This window comes from Molothrus ater, chromosome 3 (assembly GCF_012460135.2).
Source record: "Molothrus ater isolate BHLD 08-10-18 breed brown headed cowbird chromosome 3, BPBGC_Mater_1.1, whole genome shotgun sequence".
Taxonomy (NCBI): Eukaryota; Metazoa; Chordata; class Aves; order Passeriformes; family Icteridae; genus Molothrus; species Molothrus ater.
The window spans coordinates 44,554,951-44,565,986 of NC_050480.2; the positions used below are offsets into that span (position 1 = coordinate 44,554,951).

At 41.5% G+C, this 11,036-nt stretch overlaps 1 protein-coding gene across 1 annotated transcript in view; it reads right to left on the reverse strand.

Moving 5' to 3' along the window:
* Positions 1-10,601, reverse strand: part of HEATR1 (HEAT repeat containing 1) — a 35,767-nt gene extending 25,166 nt beyond the window's left edge. Inside the window, exons 1-12 of the mRNA XM_036379473.2 lie at positions 10,309-10,601; positions 8,390-8,606; positions 7,365-7,506; positions 6,736-6,837; positions 5,729-5,869; positions 4,957-5,168; positions 3,712-3,845; positions 2,910-3,018; positions 2,441-2,551; positions 1,876-1,993; positions 507-614; positions 3-98 (exon numbers count right to left, since the gene is read on the reverse strand). Coding sequence (XP_036235366.1) covers positions 3-98; positions 507-614; positions 1,876-1,993; positions 2,441-2,551; positions 2,910-3,018; positions 3,712-3,845; positions 4,957-5,168; positions 5,729-5,869; positions 6,736-6,837; positions 7,365-7,506; positions 8,390-8,606; positions 10,309-10,450 — 1,632 coding nt within the window. The 5' untranslated portion in view covers positions 10,451-10,601. The remainder of the gene's footprint in view (positions 1-2; positions 99-506; positions 615-1,875; positions 1,994-2,440; positions 2,552-2,909; positions 3,019-3,711; positions 3,846-4,956; positions 5,169-5,728; positions 5,870-6,735; positions 6,838-7,364; positions 7,507-8,389; positions 8,607-10,308) is intronic.
* Positions 10,602-11,036: the final 435 nt, after the last annotated feature.

An 11,036-nucleotide genomic window follows, 5' to 3' on the forward strand; every position in this document is an offset into this window, starting at 1 on the left:
ACCTCCAAAGAACTGAGAGCAGACATCACAACATCTCTGTTGTCATCCTTGAGCCGTCCAAAAATTGCTTCTTCTATGAAAGCCTGATCAAAACCTTCCTGAAAAAATAAAGGAAAACAGAGTCAAAAGGAAAATAAATAATTTGTCTGTCAAACACTTTACAGGCTTTTAATATCTGAATTCTAGTGTAAGAGAAGTGGTAATATTATCTAAATTAAACCTCACAGGCAGACTAACTTTCAATAACAAAAGAAAGAAAACTAGAAATATTAACTAACTTGGATTTTATGAGAATGTGAGCAGCTTAATCAACAAGACCTATATCCAGACTCCAGAATATGGGGAAATGGTGACAGAAGCCTACTGAAAACACCATGAAAAGCAGTAAGGATGAGGTAGGCACAGTTTCACATACCACTCATCTTCAACTGCTAAGTTTGGCAAACAGCTTTTTGAAGACATTCTATGTTAAATCAGTTCTGTAAGGGAGAGGCTCAGACACAAACCTTTGAAGTTTCAATAACATCTTTCAAATGCTGAAGAGCCAGGACCCGCACAGCAGGCTGAGGATGATTCAAACTAAGCAGAAGGGAGGTATCAGAGACTTCCAGAAACTGAAATACAGATTTCACAGTGACCCCAGTGCATGTTAAAAATATTTTAAATATACATAAGGATAATGGGAGACATTCTTATGGCAATTTTTTGTATCAGAAGAAAACCTGCACAATCAAGACCTAGAAAGTTAAACTACAGTACAATGTTATTGTGTAACTGTTTTAAATTATTAATTTTCTTCACTGTTGCAGAAAGTTTTTGGAAGATAGCTTGAAAAGTACAGTAGGCCGCAGACACCATTATGTCCTAGAAAAGCATTACGCTTATCTAAGGATTCTGAGAAAGCTCTAGTGACAATGTCAGTGTGACAGAGCACAGACAGAAACTGCTAAAAAGGCATCCCTGCTAGTCCAATTGCGTGCACTTATCTCAGGAACCTTAAAAGCTGGAAGAGAGTCATATGCCTTTGTTCTGCATGCCTTGTGTTTCTGTTAATCCACTCGTTACTCTGGCACAGAATCTGTGTCTTTGTTAAATAAGTACAAAAATACAGGAAGCGCTTCTTTTTGTAGTTTGTCATGTTTGCTTTCAGTCCTTCAATCATTGCAAACAACAGCCATAATACTAACCAGCTCTTCTAATAAATTCCTTGGCCAGATCTGTTGTAGTAATGGTTATTCTGTGTTAGGGTGAGTTTCAATTGCTCTTCAGGAATGGCACAGGAAGAACTCTGTGGTCACTCTGTTCTTCCCTGTTACCGACTGCAAACGTTCATAAAATCAGTGCAAGGAAAAGGACCAAGCCATCTTCTCTCAACAGTGATAAAGTTGTTTCTCAGCTTTCCCAAAACAGACTCCTCTGCCACTGACAACATCCTTGAGGCCTTGCTGGGCACCACTGTGTTGTCACTATTGACCCCTACAGTGTATGTAGTGGCCATGTGTCTAAGAAAAAAATTATTGGTAGCAATTGGAGCAGGTGGAAATGCAGACATTTTAACCAGGGGAAAAATCTCACGCTTACGAGTCCTTATAAATAAAAACTTAAAAGACCTGATAGCTTTTGTTTAACCACAATTTTGGCCAAGCTCCCCCCTCCAAATATTTTATCAAGTTAGGATCCTTTACTTTGGTATTGGGTTGGTTTTTTTTTCTTGTTGCTGTTGTTTTTTTTTCTTTTTTTTTCTTTTTTTTTCTTTTTTTTTTGTAGGAACGGTAGATAGCTTGCTCATAAGGAGTAATAGAGAGCAGAACTATGTTAAAAATCAGCCTTCTGACAGTATAACCATATAAGAGTTAGGATCATAATCCTACTTACCTTGTACTTGCCACAGCTTAATGAAAGAGAAATAAATTGATGAAAAAGATTTTGGTCAGCCTCATCTGTGCAATCTTCCAGGTGCTTCTCCAACACAGAGTCTAAGGCTTTAGGATACCTGCCAAAAGACAAAACCATCAATACTTTCTGCAGAGGATTATAGAAAAACATGTATTTACAGGAGAAATACAGGGAAAACCAAGGAAACTGAAAGCACACACATTATCCAAACCAGATAGTTTAAGTGGTTTTGCAAAGGCAATAAACCATTATATCTTAACACAAATGAATGATATGCAGACCACTAGGAGACGTAATGAGCAGAGAGGTCATGCTACAAAGTAAAGAGCTGTACATCCAGTAGGTCTGTGTCCATGTATTACAGTGATAACAAAATATATAAGGACAATCAGTAAAACAAAATTTGGACAGAGATTAGGAGTCAGTTATTACTTTTGTATCTATTTCAGCAAGACTATTGTGCTTACTACACCCAATAATCCAAGATCATAGTTGATATCACCACTCTACAGACTTGGGTCCGTCACAGAAAAATGGAACTTACTTTCTCTCAAGAAGTCTGATGAGAGGAAGGATCTTTTGATTGAGTGCAGCCATTTTGGTGGGATTAGATTCAATCTCTGTGCCACAGGAGATAAACTCTTCAAGAAACTTGCTAAAATTACAAACAAAAGGAAAAGCCACCATGTTTTGCATGGTATCTTTTCATTACTGTTATAAAGCACAGTGCTTAACAGATAAGGATTAATATACATTATTTACTGCAAGTACAGATTTGCTGCTGGCCTCAAATTTCACTCTGTCCCACAACTATTCCCACAAATGCTAAATGAATGGCTCTTCTGGGTTACTGAATGTTTCAAAATTTCAAAATCCAGATCTGGACTTAACTTATGAACTCAAAAAAACATGCTCATATAATGCTAATGCCATTGTCAGGAATTATTTATAGTTAAACCGGAAGTGACTGCACTACTGAAAGAGAACTGAAAAAAGAACTGAAGTCAACTCACGAAGCCAACAGGGAATCTAAATCCTTTTCCAGTGGTATACTCTCAAGAATAGCTTGAAGATGCTTGATATAAATGTCATTTTCTATCTCCTCAGATTCTTCTTGCTCCTCTAAGGACAATCATAAAAGATGAACAATAGTTAGAAAACAGCCCCCTCCTACTCATTAAAGCAAACAGCTTCTACAGGCATCATCCTCTGCTGAACCAAGCACACAACTTGAAGACCACAGCAGCACTAACTCTCTGTGGTCCATTAGCAATGCTTTATACCAACATCATTAAAATGCCAAAGCCTGGATTGCTGCAAATAAATTCAAGGATGCTTTGGCATGTTCCAAATCTGCTGCTAAAAGCTATGCCAGCAACTACCCTAGAACATTCCTTGGTGTGAATCTGGACCTTTTTAACAAAACAGCTTTCCCAGTCGTGATTCAGCATTGCAAAGCCACAGTGCAAACAGACTCTCTAGCACAGACACAGGCTATAACTGCATGCCAGTCAGCCTTGCTGCCCCAGACTGTTCCCAGGCACATTTAATCACTGGGTAAACACAGCTGTCCCCTAATTAACCACGTATGGAGTACATGCAATCTACCCAAGATTTCATAGTACTACAATACACCTCTAAGAAGAAAAAAAAAAGAAAATAGAAGAAAAAAAGCAAACACACAAAAGCTCAATCAGGTCTTCACAGGTACTGGCACAGTTTCAATGGAAGAAGCAATTACACAGCTGTGACATCTACCACAGTTATCCATCCTAAGGCTGATCCAAGTGTTACAGAGAACCTGTGCTAACTTACCTGTATCACTTTTCATGATGGTGTGAACAAGGTGAGGCAACAGGTAGCGGAGGAGAGGAGAGATATCATAGCCTGCTGACAGGCCTTGCAAAAGCGTTACCAGTTCTGGAGTTTTGCACAGATAATTAAACGGCCTGCACAATTAAAAGGGGGAAAAAAAGAAAAGTATGTATGCTCATCTTTCAAAACTATGCAGACTTCATGAGGATTCAATTTTCAGCATCAGGTAACAGCCCCATTGTAAACAAACACTGAAAAGATTCAACAGGCTCCACTTAATGCCAGGTGTTTATTGGCAAATTTAATATCCAAGAAGAAATGAGGGTACTGCCAGCCATGTTGAGCACAGCTGCTGCAACAGCACAGTGAACCTACCTACATTGTTTGCAAAGCTGGTAGTAGAAGGAAAAATACTTGTATGAATTACAGAAGATATCCTCACACTGCAAGGAGCATATCTATCCCCCAGAAGCAACAAAAGGGATGAGAAGTAATCATGCAATGACAGATCCTCTGAGGAGAAGCCATTTCGCTTTTGGCTCACACAAAGCCTCACCTTGTCTCCTTTTACACCCACCTGGCTGGATGCTGCATAACACAACGACCCCATACCTGCACTTTTTAACCTATGACAGTGTTTAAGCATCTAGAAAGTAATCACTCTATATATCCCTCAGAAGATTTTTCCTATTGGAATACTCCTCTCTGCCAGCAAGCAAATTCCTTGTAGCATGTGGGACTATGTTCAAATGCATGTTACCAGCAGAAGCCAACTGTGCCAGAGCAGGGCAGACAGATGGATGGGAATCTCCCACACAAGCCTCCAGGAGAACACCTCAGCTGAAGTGAAACCAAACAAGGGGTGGTAGAGAAACACTTATGCCTCAGGTGTTAAACTACACTAACTCAAAGCCCTTCCACTGAAGGGGCAGAACTTCTTTGCACTTTCCAGAAAACCTCTTACTGGACAGAGCTCAGTTTTGCACACTGACATCAATCCCTTACTAAGAGAAGTAGCAGAGGCACCAAGAGATGACGAGCTCACACCACTGACACTCCCCTGCTGCAGTGAGCATACAAATTTTCAAAGTAAGCCAAAGGAGCTTGCAAGCCCTTTGAAATGTCAACTACTATAACTTCTGACAGGGAAGTATCCCTTTCATGATGAGGATATAAAAATTTCTAATTATCAAAGCACAGTTTGGAATTTTAGAAAGAGGGAAAATCGGATTCATGTAGACTTACTTCTTCCCAAGTTTATCTCCTTTCTGAGTTTGCAGAAGTAGGTTCAAGCAAGCTAGCCCATCCCTGATTAATGAGGGCATTTTAAATAATGTCTTGCTTATCTGTACCATCAAGGAATGCACTAAGGAAGTCTCCACTGTCACTTTTACTGTCATCTGACAGATTATCATGTATGTTGCAGCTCTGTAATCCTGTACAGAGGATTTCAAGCCCTAGAAAAAGAGACAAAGGTGAATTTTTAACACAGAATAACACAAAAGAGTACATTAACATAAAAATAATTTTTATTCTGACATCCACAGATGTTCTTTTCCATGTGTTAATGTTTAAGGTATCTATAAACTCAACTTTCAAAAAAAAAGCTGTCATGCAGGGTCCACAGATAAAGAAGACACATTTATTGATTACTGCTCTGTTTGTTGACAAAGCAACAGTCATGGACAAGAGAGGATATTAAAGCAGGCTATCTACCATGACACAATTCCCTCATGGTTTAGTGTGATAAATCTCAAAGCAAGGACACTTTCAAACCGTGTATCCATTTCTCACAGCTCCATTCCTCATGCAGAGTAGAAAACAGTTCTTAAAGTGCTCCTCTGAGGTGTGAAAAAGCATTATTTCCCATCGGCCTTCACCTGCCTGAGGTTTCAAATCAGGCTGAGTGGTACAGTATGAATCACACAGGATGCCTCCCTCAGAGGTTATCTGCAGATGCACATCTGCAGAACACAGCACACTTCATCACACAAGAGGGAAACAGAGCTTCACCCACCTTTTGGACATAAGGGAGCAGCAGAGAGACCATAGTGTCTGTTATCTTCTCTGCAGCTCCAAGAGCTGACACAATGGTGGAAGCATAAAACACAAGGAGAACTCTCAGTTGAGCTGAGTTGCCAGGACACTCTGAAAAGACCTGGATCACAGAAAAAAATCGGTTGTTCAGACATCAGGGCAAGTGGACATGCACATATGGCTTCTCTCAAACCACCAAAATCTTAGAACTCCAGCCTGCAAGCTCCAGCAGCTCCTGCTGGCACAACTGAAGTCATCTCCTCTCACAGCAGCAACCCTCACCAGAGGTTACTGCTCTTCCTCACAGACAGAAATGGGTGCCAATGTGGTTAATCAGAGTAAGGCACTTGTGATCCTGGTGTACTGCTCAAGACTCAGAGCTGGACAGCCAAGAAGCTAAATGGTGTTATGTTTAACACCTCTTTCTACACCTGTGAATGTTACTGTGTCTGCTTTGCTTAGTTTGACAGCAATTGCATCCCAGTTCTCTAAATAACTGGATCTGTCATACATCTTACCCTTTTGAGACTACAGAACTAGCCCTCTATTTGACATTAACTGAAAAAAACAAACAAAAAAAAATTGCCCACCATCTAACATTCTCAATTTCAAATCCTCATTAATATTTGAAAATGTGTATTTAAAACACCCATGACAACCCCCAGAAGAGACATGGAAATTCAGAGCACAGTTAAAAGACTAATGGCAGGAATGAGTTTATGGAAGAAATTAAGACAATTAAGTACCCTGAGGCAACACAGTAAATAATACAGTATGGCTAAATTGTTTTGTCATGGCTCGTTGGTTCTCAGTCACATCCCTATAAGAACTTCTGACAGACTGTCATCTTCACAAGTTATAATAAAAGAAATCTTCATACTGATGAATGAGTTCAAAATACTAAGAAATACTAAGAAATAGCACATTACTATAAAAACCCAGGAAGACAAAGTGACAGCAAACAATGCTCTAGAATAAATGAACAACCTTCACAGATTTTGCCACCAGCCTGCAGATGAAATCCATGAAATCCAGGTCTTTGTAGCAGTGTGTAATGACAGTACCCCTTGCCAGAGGGACTCCAGGTTTCTTTACACAGTGGAAAAAAAGTAAAGTTAGAACACTCAGAGTAAAGTGAAGCACAAAAAGTAAAAATTACTATAATCTCTAAATTAATCCTACTGATCAGTTAACACCATTGAAACTGAAATATGTAATGGATTGCTACACACTGCTTTAGAATGTTTTGTGTCTACATTAAGACAGATGATGAAGAGAATTACATTTAAACTACATGCGAATAAACCTAGATTTTAGTAATTGATGTATCTTCCTAGCAGTAGCAAATACTTACACCTTAAGTGTGCTTTAACTTAGCCAAAACAAAGAGTAATTACAGTCAAAGCTTTTTAATATCAACTTCACCTTTAAAGAATGATAGCAGAAATAACATGTGGGCATCCAGGCTCCATTCCTGTAATTAAACCTTTCAGTACAGTTCTAAAACTAACCACATAAATTGGTGGACCATATTCATAAGCAGAGTAGAAGTGTCAAGATATTATTAAAAAAAGTTCCTCAAGGTCCTTCTATCTCGCATCTGTTAAGTACTTTACCCGTATTGGATCCATCCAATGCCATTTATGAGTTGGGCTTTTTATATCTAAAAGTTGAATAACTCTCACAAATAGATTAGTCTCATGATATGGCAGAACACAACCAATCAAACTGTCTTGATTGTAGAGATGAATGTGAAATCTAAAGAAAAGAACATACATATGTAGTTAAAAAGTATCTGGAAGCCAAAAAGGAAAAAAGACCCCTCCACATTCTTCTCAGAATACCTTGTTTACTTGCTTTTAAGCAAGACCTGACATGGTTGTCAGACTGACTCAGATCTATGGTCCACCTACAGTCCAGAAACTCAAGGTGGCCTGTATGTGCTAGAAGAAAAAACAGTGCAAGCATATATTTTCCCCTCACTATCAGCAATTTTAGGTCCCTGTACAACAACAATTTCTTCTGCACAGGCTTCAATAGTAAATCAGATGTTACAAAAATCTAGTATGAATCTCTCAGTAAATACATGCATAGAACAAATGTGACTCAGAGAAGTATGTTTCAGGAAAATCACACACTCTTTCATGATAAGAAGTACTGCACTTTCTGCATTTGGATAGATTAATTTATATAAATAAATATAACATCACAAAATACTTCATTGTTTTTTTTCTTCACACCTTCTTACAAAACCTTGAAATAAGAATAGTTAAGGTTCATGGTTCATCTTAATATTGAAACTTTGCTATTTTACAAAGCCCACTTCTAAAAACACAATATAGAAGTGCCTCTCTGTGTGCTCTGTAAGATCCCTAGGGCTGGGCAACTTTGGTGAAATTGCTTTTATACAGAATATCATGACAGATCAAAATAATCACAGAAATTTATCAAAAGACAAAAATCTAATTAGCAAAGAAGAGCATCTGGCCCCGTAAGGACTAAGTCTAAATGCACATCATTAACATTCTATCCTATTTTCAGAAAGCTGAAGTAAAATTATTCAAAATTTTTCTCACTGGGGACAAATAAATCTTGCATTTCTAGCCTTATCTACTGACATGTAGGATATTCAGTGGATTACCTCTGAATCAGCCATTCAAGGCACTTCTGGGCTGGCTTAAGCATGAAGTAGGGGGACAGGTGAATGAGGAACAGTGAAATATTCTTATCCAGCTGCTGATTTACTGCTTTAGTCTGAACACTGCGTTCAAGGCCTTTGGATGTGGAACTAAACAAACTGGACTGGAACTCTTCAAATGAAGGATCAATGCCCATCAGCTCTTCTAAGCCAGTGCACCCTGTGGGGGGAAAAAAAATAAATGGGAAGAATGCTTTTAACAGAATAGTTTTTGTTCTCCAGTCCTACCCATTTACTTCCCCACTGGCATATCCAACTTTTCTGCTATACTGGTACATGTCATCCTCACCAAGCAAACCAAAACAAAGAGTAAAGAGGCCTAAGATCAAAACCTTCGATATACTTGGAACTATTTCTGAACTGACAAAGAAAAAGAACATTAACAACTATCAGCAGAGTGCTCTTGCAGCAGTGAAGGCCAGCAGCATCCTGGGTTGTGCTGTCCCTGAGAGCATGGCCAGCAGGCTGAGGGAGGGGGGAACTGCCCCTTCCATTTGTGAGCTGCAGCTGGAGCCCTGTGTGCAATCTGAAGATCATCAGTAGAAGAAAAAACATTTCTGGATGTGAGTTCAGCAGAGGAATGCTGACATGGTCTAGGGGCTGGAAAACAACATAAAAGGGAAAGGAGGAACTGTTCAGCCTGGAGAAGAAGGAGTCAAAAGGAAATCTTTCTGCTGTCTGCAGCTACTTAACAGGATATGGTGTGGGTTATCAAGGAGATGGAGCCACTCTTCTCAGAGATGCACAGTGGAAGGATGGGAGGACAACAGATGCAAGCTGAACACAGGAAACTCAAACTCAATGATGTATGGATTTTATTTTTTCTAACAGTGGAATGATCAAATACTGGATCATAGATGCAATATTGGATGAGAGACCATAAAAACTCTATCCTCAAACTCAGCCAAGCAGTTCTAGAGTAACTATTTAAGAAACCAAAAAAACACACTGTGCTGCATCAAAGATATAGATCTACAAACCTCTTACTTAAAACGGAAACATGGTATCAATCTGCCTGGTTTTAGAAAACAGCTTTCTTATTCAAGAGTATCACATGCCTGGAAAAAAATTTATACAAAAATGGAAAGAGATAGAGCATAAAGAGTTTTAAGTGTGCCAACACGGCAAAGGCTACTGCCACTTCACATTATTTGTGCCCATAACGTTACCCAAGAGCAGAGCATCAGCAAGTTTGCATGAAACAAGAATTCATGTCAGAAGGCACACTGGGAGATTTCCAGTCCCAGGCTCTGCTCAAAGCAGGGTTAAAAGGGTCTCCAAAATTGGACTAGGTTGCTCAGGGCATTATTCTGTCAAAGTTTTCAAAAAAGTCACTTTTTTTCTTTTCTCAACCACAATCGCCCCAGACAATCCTGTTAAATGCTTGACTGTCCTCACAATGAAAAAGCTTTTCCTTCTATCCAGTTTTAACTCCTATTTTTCCAACTTATTCCCAATGTCTCCTGTCCTCCAGCCATGCATGCCTGGTGCATCTTCTGGGAATATCGTCAAAGGCAATGGCTGGCCTCCTATGAGACACATCCAAAGCCTTCTCTTCTCCAGACTGACTGAGACCAGAGATATTCCTCTCATCAACTTTCCCTTATTGGGCAAATTCTTCAGTCCTTGAGCATCCTGGTGATCCCTGACTCTTCCCCACCACCTTACCCTCAATTGCCCAGAAACATGCTCGTAGAGGAACTGGTTTTCCCGAGGACTGGAGTGATGCTGACCAGCCGGTAGCTTCTTCAACTATTCTTTTAGCCTTTTTTGAATACGGGTTTGCCTCTCCTATTCATCTTCCTCCATCTGTTTTTTTGGAGTGTTTTTAAAACCAGTGGCATCTAAGCAGCCAAACTCACCGATGGCAAAAAACGTGTCCCTGTCAATAGTCGCGGCTTCCTTGCAGGTGAAGAGCAGCGATGCCACCTCGCTGCGGTCCAGGAGGCTGGGATCGGTCTGGGGAAGCGCCAGCCGCTTCAGCTGCTCCGCCAGGGACGTCATGGCTCTGAGTATCGGGGAAAGGAACCTCCGGAGAAAACTGGGGGGAGAAAACCACAGCAGGCCCGCCGATGGAGCAGCCGCAGGCAACCAGCCGCCTCTCCCGGCCCCGGCGCGGCCCCGCTGCCGCTCGGGCGCGCACGTGTGGCCGGCCCGTCCGGGGAGGAAGGGGACAGAGCCCGGCGGTGACACGCGTCCCTGTCCCTGTGCCGATCCCGGCCCCAGGTCCCCGCCACCGACCTGGCTCCCGCCGGGCCCACGTGGGCTGCGCGCGCCGCTCACCCGGAAGTGGCTGCTCCCGAGGCTCGGGAAGTTCCCGCCCCGGCGGCGAGGGACGGGCCCGGGCACGGGGCCCGGCTGTGCCCCGCCTTCGGCCCCGGCCGGCGAGCGGCCCGGCGGGAAAGGGGCTGCAGCCGCCGGGCGAGAGCTGCGAGACAGCCCCGTGTCCAGTGGGCCGTGGTACCCTGGCCTGTGTCAGGAGTAGTGCGGCCAGAAGGACCAGGGAAAGGATCAGATCCTGTGTCCAGCTCTGTGCCCTGCAGTGCATGAGGCGCTGGAGCGAATCCAGAGAATGGCTACAGAGCTGGTG